Source organism: Apis laboriosa, unplaced genomic scaffold (genome assembly GCF_014066325.1).
Source record: "Apis laboriosa isolate Shangri-la unplaced genomic scaffold, ASM1406632v1 scaffold14_cov150, whole genome shotgun sequence".
In the NCBI taxonomy this organism is placed as follows: domain Eukaryota; kingdom Metazoa; phylum Arthropoda; class Insecta; order Hymenoptera; family Apidae; genus Apis; species Apis laboriosa.
In genome coordinates, this window is record NW_025221798.1 from 1,065,657 (window position 1) to 1,090,608 (window position 24,952).

General features: G+C 22.8%; 4 protein-coding genes and 1 long non-coding RNA gene across 5 annotated transcripts; 3 read left to right on the top strand and 2 right to left on the bottom strand.

Moving 5' to 3' along the window:
- Positions 1 to 143: 143 nt before the first annotated feature.
- Positions 144 to 2,069, bottom strand: LOC122710607 (L-xylulose reductase). The gene is made up of 4 exons (XM_043928557.1): positions 1,989 to 2,069; positions 874 to 1,303; positions 456 to 604; positions 144 to 361 (listed from the first exon to the last, which is right to left on the bottom strand). The coding sequence occupies exons 1-4, from the start codon at positions 2,038 to 2,040 to the stop codon at positions 258 to 260; spliced, it is 735 nt and encodes a 244-aa protein (XP_043784492.1). The 5' UTR covers positions 2,041 to 2,069; the 3' UTR covers positions 144 to 257.
- Positions 2,070 to 2,638: 569 nt separating this feature from the next.
- Positions 2,639 to 3,124, top strand: LOC122710661. The gene is made up of 2 exons (XR_006345971.1): positions 2,639 to 2,869; positions 2,993 to 3,124. It is a non-coding gene; the product is annotated as an uncharacterized LOC122710661 (long non-coding RNA).
- A 2,103-nt stretch (positions 3,125 to 5,227) lies between these two features.
- On the top strand, positions 5,228 to 6,272 carry LOC122710639. Its single transcript, XM_043928618.1, has 4 exons — positions 5,228 to 5,429; positions 5,527 to 5,668; positions 5,755 to 5,820; positions 6,057 to 6,272. Coding segments are annotated over exons 1-4 (309 nt in total). The 5' UTR covers positions 5,228 to 5,427; the 3' UTR covers positions 6,156 to 6,272.
- A 128-nt stretch (positions 6,273 to 6,400) lies between these two features.
- On the top strand, positions 6,401 to 9,148 carry LOC122710638 (UPF0764 protein C16orf89 homolog). The gene is made up of 7 exons (XM_043928617.1): positions 6,401 to 6,683; positions 7,428 to 7,526; positions 7,619 to 7,768; positions 7,859 to 8,151; positions 8,418 to 8,547; positions 8,631 to 8,733; positions 8,843 to 9,148. Exons 1-7 carry the CDS (start codon positions 6,593 to 6,595, stop codon positions 8,988 to 8,990), a joined length of 1,014 nt encoding a protein of 337 aa, XP_043784552.1. The 5' UTR covers positions 6,401 to 6,592; the 3' UTR covers positions 8,991 to 9,148.
- A 210-nt stretch (positions 9,149 to 9,358) lies between these two features.
- Positions 9,359 to 23,121, bottom strand: LOC122710562. Its single transcript, XM_043928482.1, has 5 exons — positions 22,880 to 23,121; positions 11,840 to 11,912; positions 11,488 to 11,649; positions 11,217 to 11,370; positions 9,359 to 10,633 (listed from the first exon to the last, which is right to left on the bottom strand). Exons 2-5 carry the CDS (start codon positions 11,909 to 11,911, stop codon positions 10,518 to 10,520), a joined length of 504 nt encoding a protein of 167 aa, XP_043784417.1. The 5' UTR covers position 11,912; positions 22,880 to 23,121; the 3' UTR covers positions 9,359 to 10,517.
- Between the last annotated feature and the right edge of the window lie 1,831 nt (positions 23,122 to 24,952).

Genomic DNA, 24,952 nt, shown 5'->3' on the forward strand with positions numbered 1-24,952 from the left:
ATATTCAATAAAATTTTAATAAGACTCAAAATATAAAACAGTTATAATATTAAACACAAAAATACTTATTTGAATTGTATTTCAATTGTATATAAAAGAAATAATATTTTTTATTTTATAAAATTATTTTTTTCTAAAATTAAAAATATAATTAAAATTTATATAAATAATATAAATATATAATATATATTATATAAAAATGATATAAATATAAAAATAATATAAAAATAAATGATATCGAAGATTGATTTATACAATTATGTTGCTAAAAATCCACCATCCACTGGCAATGTAATTCCGTTAATCATTGAGCTATGATTGCTTAATAAATATACTATTGCATCTACTACCTCGAACACTTCTGCAAAATATATAAGAATAGAATAAAATATAAATAATAAAACTGATAGAAATCTATTCCAAAAATAGATTCCATAAATAAAATGATTACCTACCACCAAATCGACTTAATGGTATTTTGTCTAACATAGTTCGTGCTTTTTTCGGATCACTCCAACCTAATTTTCCCATTTCCGTCAAAATCACTGTAGGATTTATGGTATTCACTCGAATATTATAGGGACCAAGCTCAAGAGCCATTGTCCTGGAAAAGAATAATTATTAAAAATGAAACTTATTTAATAAATTTTATCAGCTATTAAAAAAAGGTAGGTAAAATAAATTATAGATACACGTAAATTATACCATAATAGATAATTATAACTTATTATAATTATAACTTAAGTTTTTAAATATTTTTTAAGATTTTTATAACATAAAAAATGCAATTCATTTTTTTTATTTATATTATAAAATAATATTACAAGAAGAAATATTAAATATCTTGAAATAAATTAAAAACTAATTTCTTACTTAGATAACATATCTACTGCTCCTTTCGAAGCGCAATAGACAACATGATCCTTCAAAGCTGCTTGGCTAGCTTGCGAAGAAATATTAACAATACTACCACCAACTTTTCTTTGAATCATATTTTTTGCGACTATCTGAGAAACATTCAGTATAGCTTTCACATTTACTGTAAATGTTAAATCAAAATCTTCTGGTGTAGCATCGAAGAAAGAATTAAGATATGCAACACCGGCATTATTTACTAAGAGATCTATAGGTAATACACTTTCAACAGCTTTTCTAGTGGCGTTCCAATCGCTGAGATCGACGCAAATAGATTGAATACGAGGATCTTCTGTACATAACTTATCTAGATTGTTTTTTTCCTTGGATAGCGCTATTACTTGACCTTCATATTTGGAAAGACGAAGAGCCAAATCTTTACCAATACCTATGATTTAAAATATTTAATATGTTAAATAAATAATATCTTGTGAAGGAAAATAATTATGAATGTAATTATATATCTAGCATGAAATAAATATGAATGAATGTGATTTATAGTTGGTTTATAATCATGATATAATTGAAAAATTTCTTATCTATCAATTTAAAATACAATAATTTGAAATATTTTGTAAATGAAATGTAAGATAATTAAAAACAATTATAAAATAAGAATATTTATTAGAAAGATATTAAAAAATAAAAAAAATAAATATTGAAACATTCAGATAAATCTGATTCATAATATGAATCTTATAAATTTATGATTTACAATTAGTTATATTATAATCATAATTAATATAATTATTTACAATTAATACAATTAATAGAATTAGTACTAATCGAAATTTTTTATAAATATCACAATATATTCATGAAAAATTATTTTCAATGAGAACTATTGTATTTCAAGATAAATATTATTACATAACCAACTTTTATCAAATAAAAAATATATAGCTCTTTCTGATTGGTTCAATTTAAATTCTTTATCAATAAAGAAACAAAAACAATGTTGGATTTAAAATAGAAAAGAATTTAAAATAGTATTTAAAAATTGTCTTTATTAACAATTAAAATTTAAATAGAAGAAAGTTTACTAAATTATGAATATATCAATTATAACATACCTCGTCCAGCTCCTGTTACAAGAATACGTTTTCCCACAAAATTGATGTTCATGGCTACGAATGCGTTACCAACTACTACGAAATATTGCTTGTTAAATATATTTATTCCATTTAACCCCACCAATAACCATCAACTATCTGTATTAATATTGATACTAAAGATGGCAGAATAAATTGGCGCTTATTCAAATATGTTTAATATTATTTATTATAATTTTAAAAATCTATAATCCAAAAATTAATTTGTTGCAGTCATATGTTGATAAATTTTTATTTATGATTATAATTTATTAAAAATAAAGATAAAAATTTTACATCTTAAACAAAGTTTTAAAAGAATTTTTTTTTTCTTTTTTTAAATCTTTTTTATTATTTATTATTTGTAAAAATGTAAATAGTAAAAATAATAAAAGGAATAATAATAAAAATATTAATAGTGATATAAGAAGGAATTTATTTTTAAAAAATATTTTACAATTTTCATTTTATCTTATATATACTTTTAAATTTTTAGCAAATTATATATATTTGAGCAATTATTTTAAATGATCGATTATCGATTATATTGATATTGTAAAAGATTCATATTATAAATGGTTTCCTGTCAAATTTACATTTATGTAAAAATTATACTACGAATATTATTTTATCTTTGAAATTTATTATTTTTATTTATAAATGAAATATATAAATTTTAACAAGTATTTCAGTCAATCAATAAATAAATTACGTATATTAATTCTTGAACATTAGTTATCATAAATTTTAACCTCTACAAAACGACATTTCTCGAAAAGCGTCGATGAATGTAATGTCATGAATTGTTATACGAATATGCAACGTAATAATGGTGTTTTGAAAATTAATGTGGCGAATACAAGGTAATATATCTTAAAAAGTAATTTTTATTGAAATTATTAAATTCATTCATCAAAATTAATGTATAATTTATATAAATACTATTACAACTTAAAATAATTATAATTTTCTATGATTTTTTATAGGTTAGATTGGAATATGACATTTGTTCTGAAACTATTATAATTTTTATCTTCTTTATTTTTACAATAAATCCATTGAAGAGGAATATCAATATCAAAAGTTATAACAGAATTTTATATGATTAAAACAATTATGAAAACAATGGCATCCGAGAATTTTTTTGGGAGTGGTGGCACATTTCATCGTGCTTTGATGTTTATGCTCAAACTTGGTTGGCAATCACGATTTCGTCTCCCAATTCTTCTAGTTATTGTACTTGTCGCTATGGATTACAGACTTCAATTAGAAATTGAATTTGAAGTTAATCCTGAGCAACATAATCATTTGTGATTTAAGAAAAATTATTTATAAGTTAATTCTAGATTATATCATTGAAGAAAAATTTAAATCATCATAGAAAGTGCAAAAAGCTATTTTTCACTCTATAATAAGAATTTCAAGGATTAAAGGGTATTGTTGATACTTTTATTCATATACTTTTGTTATAGTTTCTAATTGTTGCAGATTGATGCTGTGTTAGAATTATATAGGCTAAGAAAATTATTAACTTATTAATATTAATTAATATTTTTAATTATTCATATATCATACTTAGAAAGAAGAGATAACATATAAGTTTTTGACAATGATTCAATCAAATTTAAAATATCAATTTGAATCAATCATTGTATAATATATAATTTTTACTTTTTGCTTTGTTCATTATAAGTTTTAAATATATAGTAGTCCTTCGATTATTTGACTTAATAAAAACAAAAAATTTGTAATAATTAAGGGGATCAAAAAATCAGGGAATTTTATTTCTTAGACCAATAGATAGATATAAACATATCATGGTACAGTTTTTAGGATATGATATATATTATCTAATATATATTTAGGAAATAAATGTTAAATATTTATTGAATTGAATTTTTAATAGAAATGTGAATAATACAGCAATATATAATTCAATTATATTTCAAAAATTTTTATTTTTATTTTCATAAGAATAGATTTGGTTATATGATTTCTTTTTATTTTGTAGTCAGCATAATTCATAAATTGGATAATCGAAGGACTACTGTAATTTTTTTATATTTATTCATTTATAATATAATATAACGTGTAACTTTTAATATTATATTAAGTTACATATCTTTGAGACTGATATTTAAACAAATATCTTTATAAAGATATAAGAAATATGAAAAAGATGTAATAAATGTGATCAAATAATATAAAATGGTACAGTTAATAAATAATCAAATTCCTTTGCACTGTACCTATTATCATATATTTAGTCATCAAAAATATCCATATAAATTATGTGAATATATCTATTTTTGCTAAAACATTAGAAAATCTATTTAAAAATATGTTAATAGTTTATTCAAAAGATTTATATGATTATAAAAGGCTGATGAAATATTAACATAATTTTAATTCCTTCAATGTATGTAATTTTTTTTTATTAAATATTTTATATTCAAGTAGATTTTTGAAACTTGATAACTATTAAGTGAATATACAATCCTATATAATTTCATTTTTCACAAATGCTAATTTAAATAAAAAATAGTATGTAATTAAATTTTCTAAGTAAAATAACAATAATTTAGAATAATAATTTTAAAAATAATAATTTAGAATAAAAATATAAATGTATTTTTTACAAATATTTTATGAAAACAGAGAAAAATTATTTCATTTATTTCATGTTATTATTTAAACATGTTATTTCATACAATACTTCAATTTTTGTCAAATATTATATATTTACGAATTTCAATCTAATGTTAATTGTAATATATGAGAATTAGATTATTACATATGCTATGTATGTAGATTTAAAATAAATATTATATAATTAGATAATATTAGTTATTATAAATAAATAATAACAATTCTCGATTCTAATATTTAACATTTTAAATAAATGTTATTCGTTAATGTTGCAATTCACATTATAAACGATTTGTAAGCATTCATTTTAATTGTAAATGTAAACAGTTGTGTATTCAATATTACTAAAATAAAAAACTAAAAGATTATTTTTATAAACCTTTTTTCTATTTTTTTGCCGAAAAATTACTACATATTACACACATAGAATTTTTTTCCTGAATATAAAAATATAAGAAATAATATAAGAGCATCAAAATAATAAAAATTTTAAATTTAAATCTAATAATTATTATATTAACAAATTATTTAACAATTACAGGTTTCCTTTTCACATAAAACTATGATTTTACGCAGTCAATAAATTGTTATGTCGTAATTCGTACATTTTAAAAACAATCACAATCTTTGTAATGAATCGAAACCCTTTCGTAATCGAAAAGAAATTCGTTGGCTTCACAACGAATATAAAAGATGCCTGTGCTAGAACAATGGCAGTGTTACGTTTCTTCTTAATGACTTTTAAGCAAGAGATTAAGAATAAATTTTTAGCATGTAAGTTATTAAATTTATTAGTTTATTTAAAGATTTTACATTTATTTTATTTTATTAAATAAAATATAGCTATTTAAAATAATTGTTTTGTATAAAGGATATCGAATCTCGTTTATTTCATTATTTCAATTATAATTTCGGTTCTTGCAATGAGGACTTCTTCTGAAACAATAGAAACAGGAGAATTAATAAATAGTGTTCAATCTCCCATAATTATGGCACAAGATTATTCAAGCATGGTAATTGACCTATCTATTTATTATATTTATATAAGGATTTGTATTATCAGTTTTTAATTTTTCTTATTTTTATCTAAATTACCCAGATTAAATCAATGCAGGATAATTCATATGATAATGATGATAGACCATGTCAAATAGAATATCAAATTGTAAGTTCATCATTATGAATTTTATAATCAAATGGCAAATTCATTACTTCTTTGTTAAAATTGAAATTATAGAAAAATTATTAAACTAAAATTAAATTAAAAAATTAGAAAATTATAATTAAATAAATTAAACTAAAACTAGAAAAATGTGATATATTAAATTTTGCCATCTGAATTCTAATATTTTTCTAAAATAATGACAATATAACAGAAGAATATTATTACTTCAATTGCAGACTAAAAAAAGGGCAGGAAAATGTATAAAACTAAGTCATGGAGTAACTGGTTGTGTTTCTGGTGATTATATGAATCCTTTTCATCCTGACTGCTTCTAAATTCTTATACAAATAATTTAAAAAAAAAATCAGCCTAAAATTAATTATCTAACTTAAAAAAATCGCCACTTTATGTTGTAACGCTTCTATCAATAAAACAGGTATCTTTCCCCGCTATATTTTCGTGTTAATCAAGATTTATCATCAGCCATTCGTTTTCCTTACTTTCTTCCGTTCCATCGAATGTTAATCAACTACCCACGAGTATTCAAGTTCTTGAAACTGATTTCATTTAAGAGTTGGCTTCCCAGGGTTCGACATGTTAATCTTCATGAAGAAAAGTGATTTCCGATGTACGTGACAAAGAAAAACTACTTCAGTTTTAATTTCATTAAAATCTTATGGACTTATGGGGGTTTGAAGTGGGGGTTGTCGCTATAAAATCCTTGGAAAATCGAGATTCCGTTTCTTCAGAGTTGTGAACTAACTGTATAGAAATGCTTAGAAAGTTCACTAGTACTTGGGCAATTCTGCTTTTCTGTGGCTTCCCGCCATGGAGCTGTGGAAACTTTGCTTCCAAGAATTTTGGTAAGATTGGAAAAATCTTGAAATCTTTTCTAATTTATTTTTATTTAATTTGGCAAATTTATTTTTTATTATCTTTTTTAATAATTAAAATGATACAAAAAGTTATTTTATATTTTGTTTATTTTTATTCGAAAAATCAAAGTATGTTAAATTTAAATTTGACAAATTATATATTTAGAATTATAGATTTAGAATTTAAAGTTTTATTTTTCATTTATCATATTATTTATCATATTATCATAATATACATATTATATATTTATCAATAACAGATTTAGCAAAATGAGAACTCTTGAAATTTTTGACATTTTTAAAGGAGAAAAAAAAATATACAAAAAATATAAGATTTAATTAATTTTATCTGTTGCAAAATCAAAATAGAAATAATAAATAAAATAATTTCTATTCTTGAAAATATCAAGAACATTTTTCTGGTAGCTTTGAATATTTTAGTAATATTCTTTTTTATTTTTTTTTTTTTTTAAGTGATAAAAAAAATTATTCTAATTCATTTTTAAAAAATGCAAAACATTTATAAATACATTTATAATTATATTTATAGTAAATTATGTAGTAAATTTAAATTATCCTTCCTATTTACGAATATTATTCCTAAATATTTCCATATATTATATTATTCCATATATTTATAAAAAATTAGATAAAAAAATTGTACAATTCAGTGACTTCTTTAAACTTGTTGTTTCTTTAGTTATCTATTAAATCCGTCACTGTTTATTACAGAAGAAAAATTAATCAAATTGTCTAAAGTGATAGAATACATTCATCAAAGACCTCAACAAATGAATGCCGATGTTACGTTATCTCTAACTATTGTTCAAGGTAAAATTATAACAATATTGTAAATTTACAATTTTAACAAGCACCATTATCTTCGAAACATTGAATATATCATTTCATGTTATTTTTTACAGCTAACATTGCTGCTATTTTTTTACATAAAAATGCACAATTCTTGACCGATAAACATCGAAATATACTTATGACGATTTTAAAACTTTGTGATTTAACAAGACGAGATTTATTAAATAAAATTGTTTTAGAGAATGAAGATATCCGATTATGTAAGAAAATTTAATTTTAAAGAAAGAAAAAAATATTATCGTAAAAAAAATTTATTTTCGAATACAATAATGAAAACGGTCAATTCATAGTGCACGAAACAATAAATTATCCCAATTTATGGATGAAAAAGATATCATGGCAGCATGGCGCTCTAGTAAAAGGGAGAGCCAATATCGGATCTTATCGAGATATACGAGATCTGATAATGCAAGGAGCGCCTAAGGAGGAAGAAAGCGATCGATGTCTCGCTGAAATCGTTCGAAATAAGTTCAATTCGGATCATAGAATTCCTAGTTTATGCCTTGAAATATTAACTACTCGAGAATCCACCAAAGGATATCCTCTCACTCATCGATTATTAATCGTTCAAATTGCCAAAATAGTTAGTATATCATTACAAAATTTTTTCAATTTGTTCTTCTATATAGGATTATAAGTATTCAAAAATTTGAGAAATTCTTCAAGTAAAAATAAAAATTAAGAATAAAAAAAATTATATTTTTGATTTTATCATGAATAATAACTAAAAAATTTTTTTATTTTTATTTTATTTTTTTAAAGAATTATTAAAGAAGTTTAAAGAATTATTCTTTTTGACATTTGTAATTAAAGATATTATGCATCTAATTAAACATAAGTTCTTTTCAGATGGAATGTGACCAAGATCTTCCATCTTCAGAATTAATACTTTTTTATTGTTCTGCAATTTTCCAAGATCTGATCGATATCGAAATAGCTGGATTTCCTTATCAAACACCAGATTTAATGATGGAACAGGGTAAAGAATAAAAAATACTTCAAAATTTTTTAAATTTTGTATCATTATTTTTTTACACAATTTCTTTTCTTTTGTTTTGAAAGTTGTTTTATGCGGCATAGAAGGTTTTCTTGAATTCACTGATAAGCATTATGAACGATTAATATTGGATTGGTCACATCCTAGTGGTTGCTTCAGTTCTTTCGGGTACGTATCTTCAATGATAGATTATACTGTTTTTCTCGCATTTCACCTTTGACTTTGATTGGACTTTTGGATACAATCGATCATAAAAATATATATTTTATTTTCACAGAAATAAATTTCTTAGTAGTAACAAAATGCGTGTGATACGAAGAGCTTCGATGCAAACTGATTTTGGGTGTGATAATCACGCTACTGGCTTAGCCGCTGCTTCTCTTTCTTTATTTATTCGCAAAAGTTTAGAGAATACGTATGAGTAAACAACGGAATTATCCATCGTTTACAAAAGTATACATGTGTACTAGCATATAAATATAGATACAACTTATATATATATATATTGTATATATTCTATATATATATATATATAGAATAAAATTTAAAGTTGCGTTTTCAGAGAAAAATAATAAAATTCTTGTAAATATTTTATGTTACTTAAAAAACATTTCGAATATTTCAAATGTTTCGCAAAATATTTCTTTAATTTGATATTTATTGCACGTTTTCTACGAATAATACTATCAATAAAAAATTTCTCATTATCACTTTGTTGAGAACACAACAGCTGAACGAAGAAATGAAGAGAATATGAAGAAGAAAATAAAGGTATAAAAAAAAAAAATAAAACTACAAACAAATAATAATTTATTTTTCATAGTTTGTAACAATAATTACAAATGTATATTACGCGGTAGAAAGAATAAAAGAGAAATAAAAGTGGGGAGTAGGAAAAATAAATAAAATCAGTCGTTAACCTTGCGTAGGAGACTGGTTCTTGCAGTGTGGCAACGCGTATATTTTTACATACGCTTAATATTTTCGTTATCCTTGAAAATGGAATCTATTTTCATCTCGCTAGGGATCAGCCTCGTCTTTTTGATATCGCAATAACGAATCGACAATAGTGTCGGTTCTTGAAAAAAAAAAAAGGCGTTGTTTTCTTGTAGATCCATTTGAAACGCGTTTCATAATTGTTTTTATACCCTCGAACGATGCTCGTTTTTCGGTTCAGTATTATATACGGTATTTATTCGTGATATGCTCTTATCGCGGATATATGATCGAGAGTCTCCTTTGAACCCAGTGAAGCGAATAATTTCAGAGCAATACAATAGTTCATAATAAATTTCTTTAATATTTCTCAATCTCTCTTCGTTTTTCGTTGTCATTCTTTACGATTGCCGTTAGTAAACATGAAATGAGGTTAAAATTTTGTTTCCAGCAGTGAAAATATAAATAAAGTTTTGTCTTATTTGTAATCTCATCTATATGAAGAAAATTAGAAAAAACTTTGATATTTTCGATGTATGAATGATTCATTTTGATTATGTATTATATATTTCGTTTAATAATTTAATTTTTATTTTAAGAATACGAAATATATTTATGAAATATATGTACATAATATAAAGTTTCAACTTTTTATGCAAAAAAAATTGTTAAAAATAAATATATAAAAAATATTGAATCATTCGAGTGATCATCTTGATGCCATAAATATATTCTAATCTACTCATGACTATTAATCTTATTTTACAAATATGATTCTGCGGTTTTCGATAAATTCTTTATCGACGAAAGGCGTCTCGTGCTTTGGTGCGATTGTGCTAATTGATCATTAAGTATATAATTTCTCCCAAAATAATTAGACTATTCTTTCATATATAATTTATTTTTATTATTTTTTTTGATTTTTTATTTTAAAAAAAAATAGTCTAATTATTTTGTGAAAAGAAAATATAAGAAGTATTGATCATTTTCTTCTTTGTGAAATTATCGATTTGTTTTTAAGGTCTTCGATAATTATAAGGTCTTCCATATGGGTCGATTCGGCTACTCATTTTATCATACCTTAATTGTTGGAAATAACTGTACACTACCAACCACAAATATACATAGATTACTGAAAAAAAAACAGGATTAAGATTAATTATAAACCAATTTATATTTGAAACATTTTTTAAAATGATCAAATTATTGTGTTTAAAAAAATTAGATTATTAATATAGCAAAATCTTTTTTTTATATTTTAAATATTGTTGAATTTCTGTAACTCGAAATTCTTAAAAATATTACAATTTTGTTTATTCATATTCATTCCTGTAAAAATTTCTATAATAGAAGATAGAATAAATTTATATAACTCGAATTTTATTATATTTAATTTAAAATTTGAAGTCAAAATAATCCCTTCTCTACAATTCTATAAATCAAATTTTTATCCCGAAGAATGCTGCCTCGAAGAATGTTACGTATGAATAACTCATTCTTTGGAAATTTCGAAGATAAAATTCCCATAACCTCTTTTACCTTGAGATTCGAGATAGCAAGATTCGATTGTATTTTTTAAAGTATTTTAAAGTATTTTTAATTAAATTTATAAATGATAATTTATAAGAAAATAAACTAATAAAAATTCACAAGAAAACAAAATAAGTGAAAATATAAAATACCACAAAATATAAAAGTAACTATACACTACTCACCAATGGTTAGGAGGCCAATAATGAGCCACAGAATTCCAATTATTACGTCATGATATATAAAGAACATGATGGACGTATAGAGGACACTCACTAATAAACCAACTGCTAAGATTAAACCCAAAACTACCCATGGTAGCATTAAAAATGTTTTTTTCTAAAAAAGAAATATTTTAATTTATATAAATTTAAATAATCAATTAATTAAACAAATTTAAAAAACTTTATAATAAAAAATTTTATTCTATAAACTTGAAATTGATTTAGATTTTACCTTAAGAGCGCCAACTATAAGCAATGTTGAAATCAAAATCGTCATGCACAAATTTATCGCAAAAATGATCCTGACGATGCTCTGGTCTACAATGTCAATCAATATTGTTTTCCATTCGACATTTAAAGTAAAGATTAAGATCAATGAGATAATTGATAAGACCTAATAAGAATCGAATAAATATGTTTCTATAAAAAATGATTTTTTTTTGATTAAATATAATGTTAAATAAATAATATAATAAAATTATATAAATAAATAAAATATATAAGTAATATATAAATAAAATTATATATAAATAAATAAAAATATATAAATAAAATTAATTAATTATTTTTTATCATATACTTACTATGCCCAATATTCCAGTGAACAATGTCCCCGTTTTTAACGAATAACATTTGCAACACGTCGTGAGTTGCATTCTGAAAAAAGAAAAATAATATTAAATGATGTTTCAAAAAAAATTAAGATGTTTTTAATCTTTTTGTTATTTTCAATTTTTATAATCTTTTGCAAGTATATTTTGACATAAATTCTTACAAAGATAACAGCAAGATTAACAAATTTTAATATTTTCGATAAATTTGATATGAAAAATTTATTTATATTTTTAACTAAATATATAAATATGTTCAATTAAATGTATTAAGAAATTTAAGAATTGCTTGTTTAGTGAGATAAAAATTAAAAAAAGAAGAAAATTAAGGAAAGCTAAATTATAATTGAAGAAAAAGCATGCAAGATTTGTAAAATTATTTTTAATCACTTAAAAATTTTTTATTTTTATAGCTTTTAAGAAGTTTTTCAAATTTATATTGTTAAAATTAATTATTTTATCGATTTGTTCTTTCTTCTTAGAAATATCAAACAAGTATTCTAGATAGAATTTAGATCACAGGTAGAATTAGAATCTGTGATGCTTGCGTATTTTTAAAATTGATCGACAACCAATTCCTCATTCCTGATACAATAACATTTTTTGTTTTCTCTTTACGAATTCTATTTTATTTATTATTTATGAGCTATTACTTACGAATTGTGTAAAATTTCAATATTGAATTTTTTAAAATTTTTTAATGTTTTTCATTTTTTTATTATGATTAGCAAGAGAAAACTTTTTACTATATATATCATAAAAATATGTGTTAGATTTTCCAAAATTTTTACATACTCTTAAACAAAAAAAATAATTGCAAAAACATTTATTAAAATTTATTATATTGTACATTATAAATATTTTTAATTTCTTTATTTAGCTATATTTTTTATTAAAATTATGACTCAATAGTTCAATTTCATCATTTAAGTCATTTTTATTGAATAAAATGTCATGAAACGTTTTCTTTTCCTTTCTTCGAATCATCATATAACATCAACTATATTCTCATACCCATATAATGTGAACGCATTAGCATACGCGATATTACATCAAAGGTGACGCTACATTATACCTAACCTTACTCATTTTTATTTCAGTTCGACCACGACATAAAAATTTCTAAATGTTGCTATTATGCAAATGAGAACATTGGGTTTGTTGCATCATCAAAGATACAAAGTTTATTTTAATGAAATATAAATATATAAGAAATACAATATTCAGAATTTGAATAATTGTTTTAAATTAAAAATCATGTAACTATGAAATGTAATGTCATGTAACTATGAAAATTAGAGTAAAGATATGAAGATGAAAATTAGATATTGAATTATTAGATGAAATCAAATCCTTAATAAAGTTTTTATACTTTTTTTGAAAATGATAAAGTTTGATTTAACAAATTTAATTTTTTATCCATTTTATCTGTCAGAAAATGAGATAAAAATAATTACAATTAAAATTTTATATTAATAACTTCTTAATTTATTAATTTAAATTTTTCATATTATTGCCAATAATTGTTCTTTTAATTTTTTTGAAATCGAGCGGATTGGCAACAATGATCATAATCTTGAATATGTGGCATTAAAACGACGATATTTAATTCGCGGCACGCCGAGAATAGAGAGAATATGGGTCATTGGCATAGGTGGTCAGCATCTATTTTCGCCTGTTTGTCGATTCGCCTCTTTGGTCTATCCATTGCTGACCTTTCTTTTCACGTTTGTTATTCCTTCAAGATTGTGATATCCGGTCGCCATACTACCACATCATCTTAACTGAATAACCCTACTAAATAAATTACCGACCTCATTTATCAATTGAGACTTTAATGAATTAATCAATTTTTATGATAAAATAAATTAATCGTGAAAATCTTGATTAATTTAATCTTTAAATTTTTAAATTTAAATTTATAAATTATATTATTTACATTTATTATTTTATTAATTTAAAGTGTTTATTTTTTCAAAAATTTCTGAAAAGGATTAATGATTTTGTTTTATATTTAAAAAATATTATTTTGGTCTTAATATACTTAATATACTTAATATACTTTTAAATATTACTAAATAAAAACTTAATCTTTAATTTTTTCGAAGAAAATAACAAATCTTAGTAGATTAATTAAATTAAATTAATTTAATAAATTTTTTTAATTAATTAAATTAATGGATTTCCAATTTCTTTAAATATCGTATAATTTATGTTAAAAATAAATTTTTATATTTATTATTATTAATTTATCGAAATTTTTAACTTCATGATTATTGAGAATTCAGATTAAACAATATTCCTTTTAACAAGTTATTATCATAAAATTTAATCAATATTAATATCAATATTATTAAATATTATTCAATAATAATTTAAATATTTCATGTCCTTTCTCGAAAAAAAAATAATCATCATAAGAAAATTATATTAATAATTGATTAAGAAATGAAGTTAAATGTCGCTTTAAAAAAAATAGTGAGAGACAGGAAAAGGAGATCGCCATGAGATTCGATCGATACGAGCGACCCTGACGGTCATGGTGAATACGAAGCTAAGACGAGGTCTCACGAGCCCCATAAGGAAACGCATCTCGATCCCTTGTTCCTGCGATTTCTCTGGTTTACCTCGTGCAAAAAGGAAATGTATCATCTATGAAGAACTCGTCGGATGACATTGGCCGCAAAGTCGGTGTTTTGCTTTCGTTCCACTTCTATCTTGTTTTTAGAACGTATGAATTCGTGATTTATTTAACTATTAAATGACACGGGACTTGACCATCTATATTCATTGAAGTACGTATAATAATAATTCATAGATCCTAACCTATCTAAATTTCATATTTTTTGTATCTTGGAAAAGAATTATTTAAATATTTTATTTATAATATTAATGTGCAATAAATTGATATGCAAATTAAAAAATATATATATATACATTATATATATATTATGAAAATTAAACTTATATATAAAGTATATAAAGAATCTTATGATTCATAAATCAAGTCTTTATAAAAATTGTAAACGTTAGTAATTTTATATAAGACTTCTCTAATTAATATACTATGAATGTTCATATATTTGTGAAAAATCTAAATCTAAAATAAAATATACAAAAAATAAAGTATAAAATAAAGTATAAGTTATGATAAAGAATAAAAATTAATATTTAAATTTCATTCTTTAGTTATATTCATAATTTCAATTTCAATATGCATAATTTCCGCTTTATAGATCAATTTGATCAATGCATTTGATCAATATTTTGTTTAATGAATTTCTATCATTTTTTGATTAAAATGTTAATAGTATTCATCAGTAGAATAACAACATTTGCTCACAACTTATGTTCTATAATGAGCGATGACATATGAAATAAGGTCGCGTAAGGTGAACCATTCAGTATCAAAATTGTGGAAAAATCGCGATTACACTTATCTAAACACGACTTAAGCTTTAATTTTGTTATTTTTAACTAGTTTTAATTGCGTTTCATCGATTGTATGTCTAAGAGAAGATTAAAATCGCGGGTTTTGATGTATGCACGAAGTGACTTTGTCAGTCTGTTCGCAGTATTCGTTGCAAAAAAACGCGTTGCATCATCTAGCAAGAGATCATGCTCGGCCTCGAGAGGTTGTTTTCCACGAGAAGGCTTGTGAATACGAAGACGGTTTACTTACAATGTTTTCTTTCAAGTACTATTTAGGAAATGCAAAATGCTGCTTTGAAATTTAATTGAGAAAGTATGTTCGTTTGAATATTATTGCATTAAGTTGTTGAGTTAAGAGTGATTTTAAGATTATTTGGATATATTTAACTTTTTATGAAAATTATATATTTTATAACATAGAGTTATATATTTTATATTTTTTAATATAAAATTGTATTTATTCATTGTATTTATTTATCACTGAATCATTGAAATTTACATTATTATATTATTGTATTAATATTAATATTACTTTATTTATAATAATTATTAATTCTTGAATATTATATCTTATATTATATAATATTAAGATATAAGATATAATATTACATCTTAATTGAAGTTATTTCTCTTATATAAACAAATGAGATTTTTTTTTTGGAGAACTAATTTGCACGATTCAAATAATAAATATATAATTAAGAATATGAAAATAAAGAATTTGATGTTTTGAATATTAATTTGAATATATATCATATAATTAATTAGAAAATTAATTATATATATATATATAATATCCAGTATTAAATAGAATGTAAATGAAAGTATTTTCTATAACAAGAAAAATAATATATAAGTATCAAATATAAAAAAGATTTAAGTTTGAATGTGAAAATGTGAATCTAATTATATTGAACAAGCTCAAGACATTGAGTGATAAAATGAGTAGAATCCGTATTAAATTTAGGCGAACCATGTGCGATGATTGATCAGAAAAAAATAGAAAACCACTTGATACACGTGTTTACGCGACGCCTACTCAATTATTCTTGACCTAGATATAAGCAAAGGGCGGACTTAGCAAATACTTCCTTTTCTTTGATTAGAGTAGTTCTGCCCTTTCATGAAATGGATATCGATATCACGCGAGCTTTTTATTTATGATTCGTTTACATAATGGAAATTTCTATTACGAGATATAACCAATATACATATGAATAGATTTCTATTCATAAATTTATAAAGATTAATACCTAATCTCAAAATAATATTTTTAAATGTTATGAATTTCCAATGCAAAACTAGTAGACATAATGAAATTTTGAAAGCTTTTATCGTAAATTTTATTGTATACTGTGAAATTATTAATAAATATCATTATTTTTTTATTATTTTATTTTTGATTGGATAAAGTTAAATAGCATTTTTTGATTCACATCTCAATTATTGAAAGAGAATCTCAGATGCATTTATTATATGTATTATGTTCACTATATTATAATATTACTTTATTTATAATAATTATTAATTCTTGAATATTATATCTTATATTATTTATTTTTGATTAACGCAATTGATTTGATAAATTATTGTAAAATATTGCATGTAGTTATTTAGCATATTATACTATAATAATATAGTAATGATAAATAAAGATCTTTTTTTAAAATAAAAGTTAGTGAAGAAAGCTATTTACAAATTGTATACTCAATTTTATTTTATGTTTTTCTAAATATCTCTTTCAGACAATGCAGAAGAGAAACTAAATCTTTTCATCTGGAAACCTTTGAGAAATGATAATTCCATATATCCAAATTGATCTCATATTAAGATACAGAAGATCTTATAGTGATTAAACTTCATGACAAGTTCATTTTAGAAATCAATGATATTATACTTTTTAAAGATATTATATGAAGATATTATATGAAGATATATTATGTAGATATTATATGAAATATACCTTTAGATAAGATAATGAAACTAGAGAGAAAAGCTATCTTTGTATATTAATTTTGTATATTAATTGATGAACACTAAACAAATTTAATTATCAGCAATTATAATTAATAAGTATAATTAATAATTATCAACATATATAATAGTTTTTTTAAAGTTATAATATTTATTGTCATTTATCATTACTTGACACACAAATATAGCTTATAGAAATTTGATTCTCTTTTTTTGTCGTCAGTTTTAGCGTTGTGGAATTAATTTTTTCTTTATATCCATTTTAACCATTCTTTAAATTTATAATTTTATATATTAGTATTAGTGCGTTTTTTAGTTAGAATGCCAACTTGTAGAATCTGTAATGATGTTAGAAAAATTTCGCTTAGATCAAAAATATTAACTCGCAGTCTGTGACTAATTGATAGTTTTTATAGAGGTTATGTGCTGATTAAACATCACTATACGACGAGTCACCATTGATCTATGGAGGCCGTATCTTTAAAATCTTTGAAATAAATACGGACACATGAACAAAATACAATCGATGGATTAAAGTGAATATCATTGTTTTTTTAATATAAAAGTTACAATATACAACCATTACATTTCACATATGAATTGATCACATTTGAATTGATCTATTACACAGGTATACAGTTTTGTTCCATTTCTTTAAATAAACTTCAATATAAAATCGCAAAATCTTTTAGAATAAAAAAGTTAACACTTATTGACTGATCTATATATAATAGTGAGAAATTGTAATGTAAGTTTTTTCATATACTAGTTTAAAGTCTATTGTATCGGACACGTCATACAATAAAGACGATCGCGTAGTAATAGTAAGTCGTCATCAGAATTTCCAATTCAGATCTTTGTCAAGACATTCCTTTATTTGTGCAGCATTCGTCACGATCAAATCAGGTGCAGTGTCGTTAGCGTCATGGAATACCGATATCTTGTCGCGTGTCGCTTCTTTCGTAACCGATTTCCGCGTTCACTAAAGAAACAGGAAAAATAAATGGAATTGTATATCTTTTATTGTATTTTCTTTAATTCGCGAAGAAAGGGAAAATATTTTCCACGTGTCGTTCTTGAATTTCGATTCATTCATCATTTATGATATTTTTTTTAATTAAATTTTTGATCTTTAAGATCTTTGAAAAATTTTTTCAAATATGAGAAATTCTATTACTTTTTTATGATGAAATATGAGAAATTCTATTACTTTTTTATTATTATGTATTTATTACTTAGAATTTTATTGCTTTCAATTATTATTAAATTTTTTTTTATTTTTATAATCCTAATATAATTACAAATAATATTAGTTATTTTTTTAAATTTAAGTTTTAATTTAGGTTGTTTTATTATACAAAATTCAACATTGTAATCATTTAACGAATTTTATATTTTAAAAAAAAATTAATAATTTTTCTTTAATGATTATTGCAGGAATTTTTTTTAACAAATTGGCGACGATATTTTTGTTATTTTTTCCTCAAACACACATCTATTTTTGTTTTCTTAATTACATATTGATTTCTTCGAATGATAAACGAAAAAAAATAGAAGCAAAGAAAAAGAAATTTATGGATGAACTGGTTTAGATAAATAAGATAGAGGGACACAAGAAAGAAAAATAGAAATGGTTATTCGTGAATGGACCACGAAAATCATAGAAAAAAGCAAAAGGATGATCACGGCAAGCGAAAAGTAAAAGGAGGCCAACAGTCGCGATCACGACTGTGAACCATGAAAATATGTATGCACAAAGTGCGCAGCAAAATAAAGTGTTTCGTAAACATAGAAAAAGTAAGGTACTTAAAATATTTTTATAACAAGTTAATCACTAATAAAATAATCATTAATAAAATTTGAAATGCTATTAAAATGCTATTAAAATGCTATTTTAATTGGATGTTAAATCTATCAGAAAATGAATTTTTTATACAAAAAATATATTTATAATATATTTTATATTAATGTCTATATATAATTTTTCAAATGTATTCTATAGATAGAATAGGTAAATAGATTATGTACTTATTTAAAATCATATAAATTTCATTATAATTATTTATCAAAATATTAATTAATACACTTATTGTAATTTATTTTAAAAAAACAAAAATTGAATAGAAAAATTCGTTTTTTCTTTTTAAAATAAAAATGAAACTTTTAGAAAATCAAATTTTTGGAGATTATATATAATTTTTTTTTGAATTACAATATATATTTTTATTGTCATGCGGAGATCCTGTCTAACAAAGCACGAAATGATGATTTCTTTAATCTGTGCATAAATCTATTACTATAAATGTTTTAAAGCTTCACCTAACATAATCGATATATTTTTATATCAATATCTTTTGTGTTTATTTCTTTATTTAGAATCGATTTTTTAAAAAAAATTAATATCTTATGTATCATGGAATATTAGAGAATTAATATTAATAAAAATGGACAAAACTAAAAAAAAAATAAATACAAGCAATTTGCGAAATTTTCCTTTAAAAAAATTATTCTTTGTCAAATTATGCCAGCGTATCAACGACAGTTATGCGATATGCGCGCTATTATTTTCAGTTATTAAAGTTCATATAATTCTCACAATTTTTTCTACAATAAAATCTCGTTTATTATAATGAAATGAAAAATTAAAAAAAAAAAAAGTTTGATAACTCAGACTTCACTATCAAAATATTATATTATATTATATTCAAAATAATAGATATAAAATGATATAGATTATTTATGTCTTTTTGTGATATCTATATTAATGATAATGCGAAATTTCATGTAAAAAATTTCACAAAAATTTCATTTTCTATCGAATGATTCTTGGAATTATCATTCATGGAGCTCGTCTCGATTTCAGTAATTCAAGCTGCAAACGTTTCGTTTTTTTGTTCCGTAGAATTTTGCTTTTGCCTTGTACGTGACTTAGATCGTTAGATCGTTGCAGATAAAATGATGGTTGACAGTCTCTTGATGAAAAACTTCAAACTTTTATAACTTTTTGAATTAACAAATTGAATTAAAATTGATAATAAATTGAATACATTTCTTTTGTAGGTTATAATTACTACAATTAAAATATTTGTATAACAAGTTTTAATTAATATTATGATATTATAATAGATTATAATTTCGGAAAAAAAGAATTCTTATCAAGTTCTTATGAAATTAAATTTTTCGTATCGATATTAGGTTACTTTATATTTTTTTTTCGAAATCTGTGTATGAATTTTATGAGCAATTTTTACGTTGTTGTATTGAAGTTTTTTTTTTTATGAGAAACGTATTGGAATTTAATGTTGACTCATCGTTCGTTTCGATAAACAATCTTTCCGAAACATAATAAACAATGAATAAAAAATACAGAAAGATATTTGAAAAATTTTAAACTTTAAATGTGTAACAGATATTATTTAACGAAATATTTAATCATTGAATTCTGAATAATTTTAGATATAATCGTGGAATTCAAATATTTTATGTAAAGGGATATTATAAAATAAATAGTAAACGAAAAATTATCAACACGATCGAAAAGCGGGAAATATGAAAGAAAGATATGAGCATAAAAAAAGTTTTCAATTAAAAAAGGTATAAAAATCATTAATTTTTTTTCTTTTCTGTATTTATGTAAGATAAAATATATAAATTAAAAAAATCAACATGAAAGATGGGAAATTTGAAAATTTAAAAATGCGAACATTCAAAAATTTAAAAAAAAAAAAATCAAAATGTTTACTTTCTTTTCTCTGTTCTTACAATGTAAAATGTAAATATAAATAAATGGCGGGAAATTTAAAATTTCGAAAACGTGAAAAATTCGAAAGTCCGAATAAATCTTTAAAATATTACGCGTTTACTGCGTAACGCAGAGGCTCGTTATCTCGGCGTGTTTCCTAACACTTGGCGAAGAATTTTTAGCGTTATTTACACATCTTGCATGGTCCATGGTAAACATTGGCCGTGGCAATTTTTGTCTCGTGTGCTCGTGTGCAGCCACGATGCACTTTCATCGCACGAGTGAATTGAAGAAAATCGCCGACTCGCCGATTATACAATTCTTCGCGATTATCGCCAATTAGCATGAATAATGGATAGTTTTATATTTGTATTTCGCGTCATAAACTCGAAGCTCGTCCTTCGTTTCGATTTTTTACGACAAAACGAACTATTTGCCTCTAAATAATCTTTATGATATTTAAAAATATATATACTTCTGTAACGATAACGATTATTGAATATATTACTTTGAATTTTATTTACGAAATGGAAAATGGTTATATCTGATTCATCAAATTTTTTTTATATATAATTCTTGTCTCAAGTCAAAGTTTTTATTTGATAATTGGTAATAATAAAAAATAATAGAGGTAAATAAAAATAATAGAGAAGTTTATTATTAGAGAAAATGTAATATAAGTAGATTGTGGATATTTATACTATTATATTAAATTTATATTTTCATGAATTCAATTAGAATGGAATCTAAATGGAGATTTATTTCGTCTTTTGAATATTATAACAAGAAATCTAATTTAGATATTTTGTATATTTTTGCATTATTGTTACGTCCATCCTATATTTTTTAATATAAATATAAATTTTAATTTCTCATAAATGCATAAATACATTTTTTTAAATTGAAAAATTAAAATATTTTGTTATATTATAATAATGTATAAAAATTTGTGTTTAAGAATTAACAAGAATTCTAAAACGTATCACAAAATCAAGAAATTTAAGAAGCACTGAGAAGAGTTAATAAAAATAAAATGAATAAAAAAATCAATAAAATTTATCAATAAAATTAGACTTAACAAATTTTTCTCTTCTGATTTTCAATTGTTACCTTTGAATCTTTTTGATTACAAATTTTCCTTCTTCTTATTCTAAATGTTTATTAAACAAATGCAAAAAAAATCTAACGAATTTAAGAAATTATATTTTTCTTTTAAACTTCTATTCAGCAAAGTTTCTTTCGAAACATATTTTTTAATTTCACTTTTTCATTTTTATCTTTTCTCGTATATCAATATATCAATATTTGTAATGTCATATTTTATGTTGATTACAAACAAAATTTTTTTCTGAACTCTCATTAATTATGAAATTTTAGAAATTTTTACTTTACTTACTTTACTTTACTTTACTTTTGAAAAATCAGAAAAATATAATCGAAATCTTTGATTTTCTTATTTTTAAAAAGAAAATCGCATTGTTAACAAAATTTTTCAAATCTTCAATTTATGCACTTTTAAAAAATCTTCAAAATTCTATCAACATATTTGCTTTTAAAAAATCGAAAAAATTGCTTCGATAAAGTTTTTCAAATCTTCGATTTATTCACTTTTGAAATTTTCCAAATATTCAATCTATTTACTCACTTTTAAAAAATCGGAAATATCATCGATATATTCATTTTTGAAAAATTTTCGAGATCTTCGATATACTTGTTCACTTAAAAAAAAAATCGATTTATTCACTTGTAAAAAATCGGGGGAAAATGATTTCGTTAACAATATTAAAATTTTCCAAATCTTTCGATTTATTCACCTTTTCGGAAAATCGGAAGAAAACTCGCGGAATTTCTTCGATTTTACTCACTTTCAAAGAAAAATCGTTGACTTGGAAAGATCGAAGATGTCGCCTCTAGGCTATGGGGTGCGCGGATTCCAAATGTTAAACAACCGGAAGAGAGATTTCAGAGGGGCTTCACAGAAATTTGGGTGGCGCGAGGCGCAATGATATTAGGTCCAGCGCGATCCGCTCGCAATAGGAGATGATCAGAAACTGTGCCAAGAACAGTACGTCGCCGTGGCAGACCGCGAAGTTGTACACCTACGATGCGTATATACACCTACACCGGTGGCTAACCAACACAGTATTGCCGCGGCGATCGGTTGCCGCGGAACGGAGCGAAGAGGAGAGGAGTTGATCACTGTTACGTTGAGTTTTTTTTTCGGTTTGAAATGAGGAAAGTATTATTATTAATATGTGAAATGAGAGACGGAAGAATCGAGAAGATGCGATATTGATATGCGATTAGAATTTTTAAGTTAGGTTAAGTGAATAAGGGTGGATGAGGTTAGGAACGAGAACGTTGAATGGATGAATAATAAAGTAAAAAGAAAAAGTTAAATTTATATGATTATTTTGTTCTAATTATATTCAGATTTATAGAAAAATTAGTAATTTATATAGAATTAATTTTTGAAAAGTCTTAAGTTTTTGAAGTTTTAATTTCTTGTTTCTTTTTTAAACAGCTTTTTAAATGTGTTTTTCCATGTTTTAATTGTTACTTTATTTATTAAATTTATTTTTATGTCAATTTTAATGTATTTTTTTCATGTATATTATGTAATATTTTTTCATTTAGTGTTATGATTATACTTGTAAAGTTATTTCAAAACATTTTATTATGAACATATAAGATGAGCAAAATTATGAGTTCTTATAAAATGATAATTTTCTTTTATCTATACCAAATATTCAAAATTGTTTTGTATTGTCTATGTATTACATAGTAAAAGTTTATTTGTTGTTGTTTATAAACAAACAAATTTGCAAATAATATTATATTTATCGATGTTAAAATTAAGGATAATCGAATGAAGAGTTTGTTAAAGTAAAAAATAAGAGAAAAAAGAAAAGTTAGAAAATTTCTTAGCAGAAAATTTGAAAATTTAAAGAAAAGATTGAAACTGAAAAGATTAAAAGATATAAAATAATTTGAATTGAAGAATTTATAAATCTTACAATATATAAATGAATAAAAATATTCGGAAGAAAATTAAAAAATTTTTAAGAATTTTTTAAGAATTTGAAAATCTAGAAGTTTAAAGATTTAAAAAATTTATATTTTAGAGAAAAATTAAAAAGAAAAAAAAATAGCTTAAAAAGATAAAAAATGTAAAAATTGATAATTTTTAAATTTAAAAATTGTTCTCATTTATAAATTTATATACGATATAGATGTATAAAAGATTTAAAATAAAACTTAATTTTGATAATTTATAAAAATTGAAAATAAAGTATTTATAAAATCTATTTAAAAAAAAAACACAAGGAAATAGAAAATCGATAACACTCCAACGATTAAATGGTGGTTAAGGAAGGGCAAACAGGAAGTGTATTTAATTAAGTGTATTTATTAAGTTTATTGAATGGCACAATAACGAGATAAAAGGGCGATTGAATTGAATTAACTTCATTTGTAAAGATTATTTAAATTAAATCAATTTTGTTTGAATAAATTTAGATTTTATGAAAATTAATGAGATCTTGAATCTTGATCATTAAAAAAAGTACATAATTATTTTTAATCAAAATTTTGTTAACATACAATTTTACTTGTAAAATCATTATTACTAAAGATATTAATACAACATAGCATGGATTACAAAAGATCCAAAATAAGATCATCCATCATCCAAGAATTAATATCACAGTGTTAATATATAATAAATATTTTATTTTTTCATCATTAATTTATATTAAAAATAAAAGAAATTTGATAAATATTTACAAAAATGTATTCCTTGATCTCCATGAATTTTTTAATATGTTGTCAAGATTATCACATTGAATAGTTTATTAAATTAATTAAAAATTTTAATTATGTTTATTTAAAAGTTACTAACCTAATCCAAACCCAATAATAAACCATAAAATTAAATA

Bases quoted from the DNA above. Each gene is read 5' to 3' on its own strand.
- LOC122710562 (XM_043928482.1), bottom strand. From the start codon at position 11,911: ATGCAACTCACGACGTGTTGCAAATGTTATTCGTTAAAAACGGGGACA. The intron at 11,650-11,839 runs GTAAGTATATGA...GATTCTTATTAG, and splicing joins TCACTGGAATATTGGGCATA to GTCTTATCAATTATCTCATT. The intron at 11,371-11,487 runs GTAAAATCTAAA...TTTCTTTTTTAG, and splicing joins TTATAGTTGGCGCTCTTAAG to AAAAAAACATTTTTAATGCT.
- LOC122710607 (XM_043928557.1), bottom strand. From the start codon at position 2,040: ATGAACATCAATTTTGTGGGAAAACGTATTCTTGTAACAGGAGCTGGA. The intron at 1,304-1,988 runs GTATGTTATAAT...TTTAAATCATAG, and splicing joins TGTAACAGGAGCTGGACGAG to GTATTGGTAAAGATTTGGCT. The intron at 605-873 runs GTAAGAAATTAG...ATTCTTTTCCAG, and splicing joins GCAGTAGATATGTTATCTAA to GACAATGGCTCTTGAGCTTG.
- LOC122710638 (XM_043928617.1), top strand. From the start codon at position 6,593: ATGCTTAGAAAGTTCACTAGTACTTGGGCAATTCTGCTTTTCTGTGGC. The intron at 6,684-7,427 runs GTAAGATTGGAA...TGTTTATTACAG, and splicing joins CTTTGCTTCCAAGAATTTTG to AAGAAAAATTAATCAAATTG. The intron at 7,769-7,858 runs GTAAGAAAATTT...GTCAATTCATAG, and splicing joins GAATGAAGATATCCGATTAT to TGCACGAAACAATAAATTAT.
- LOC122710639 (XM_043928618.1), top strand. The intron at 5,669-5,754 runs GTAATTGACCTA...TAAATTACCCAG, and splicing joins CACAAGATTATTCAAGCATG to ATTAAATCAATGCAGGATAA. The intron at 5,821-6,056 runs GTAAGTTCATCA...CTTCAATTGCAG, and splicing joins GTCAAATAGAATATCAAATT to ACTAAAAAAAGGGCAGGAAA.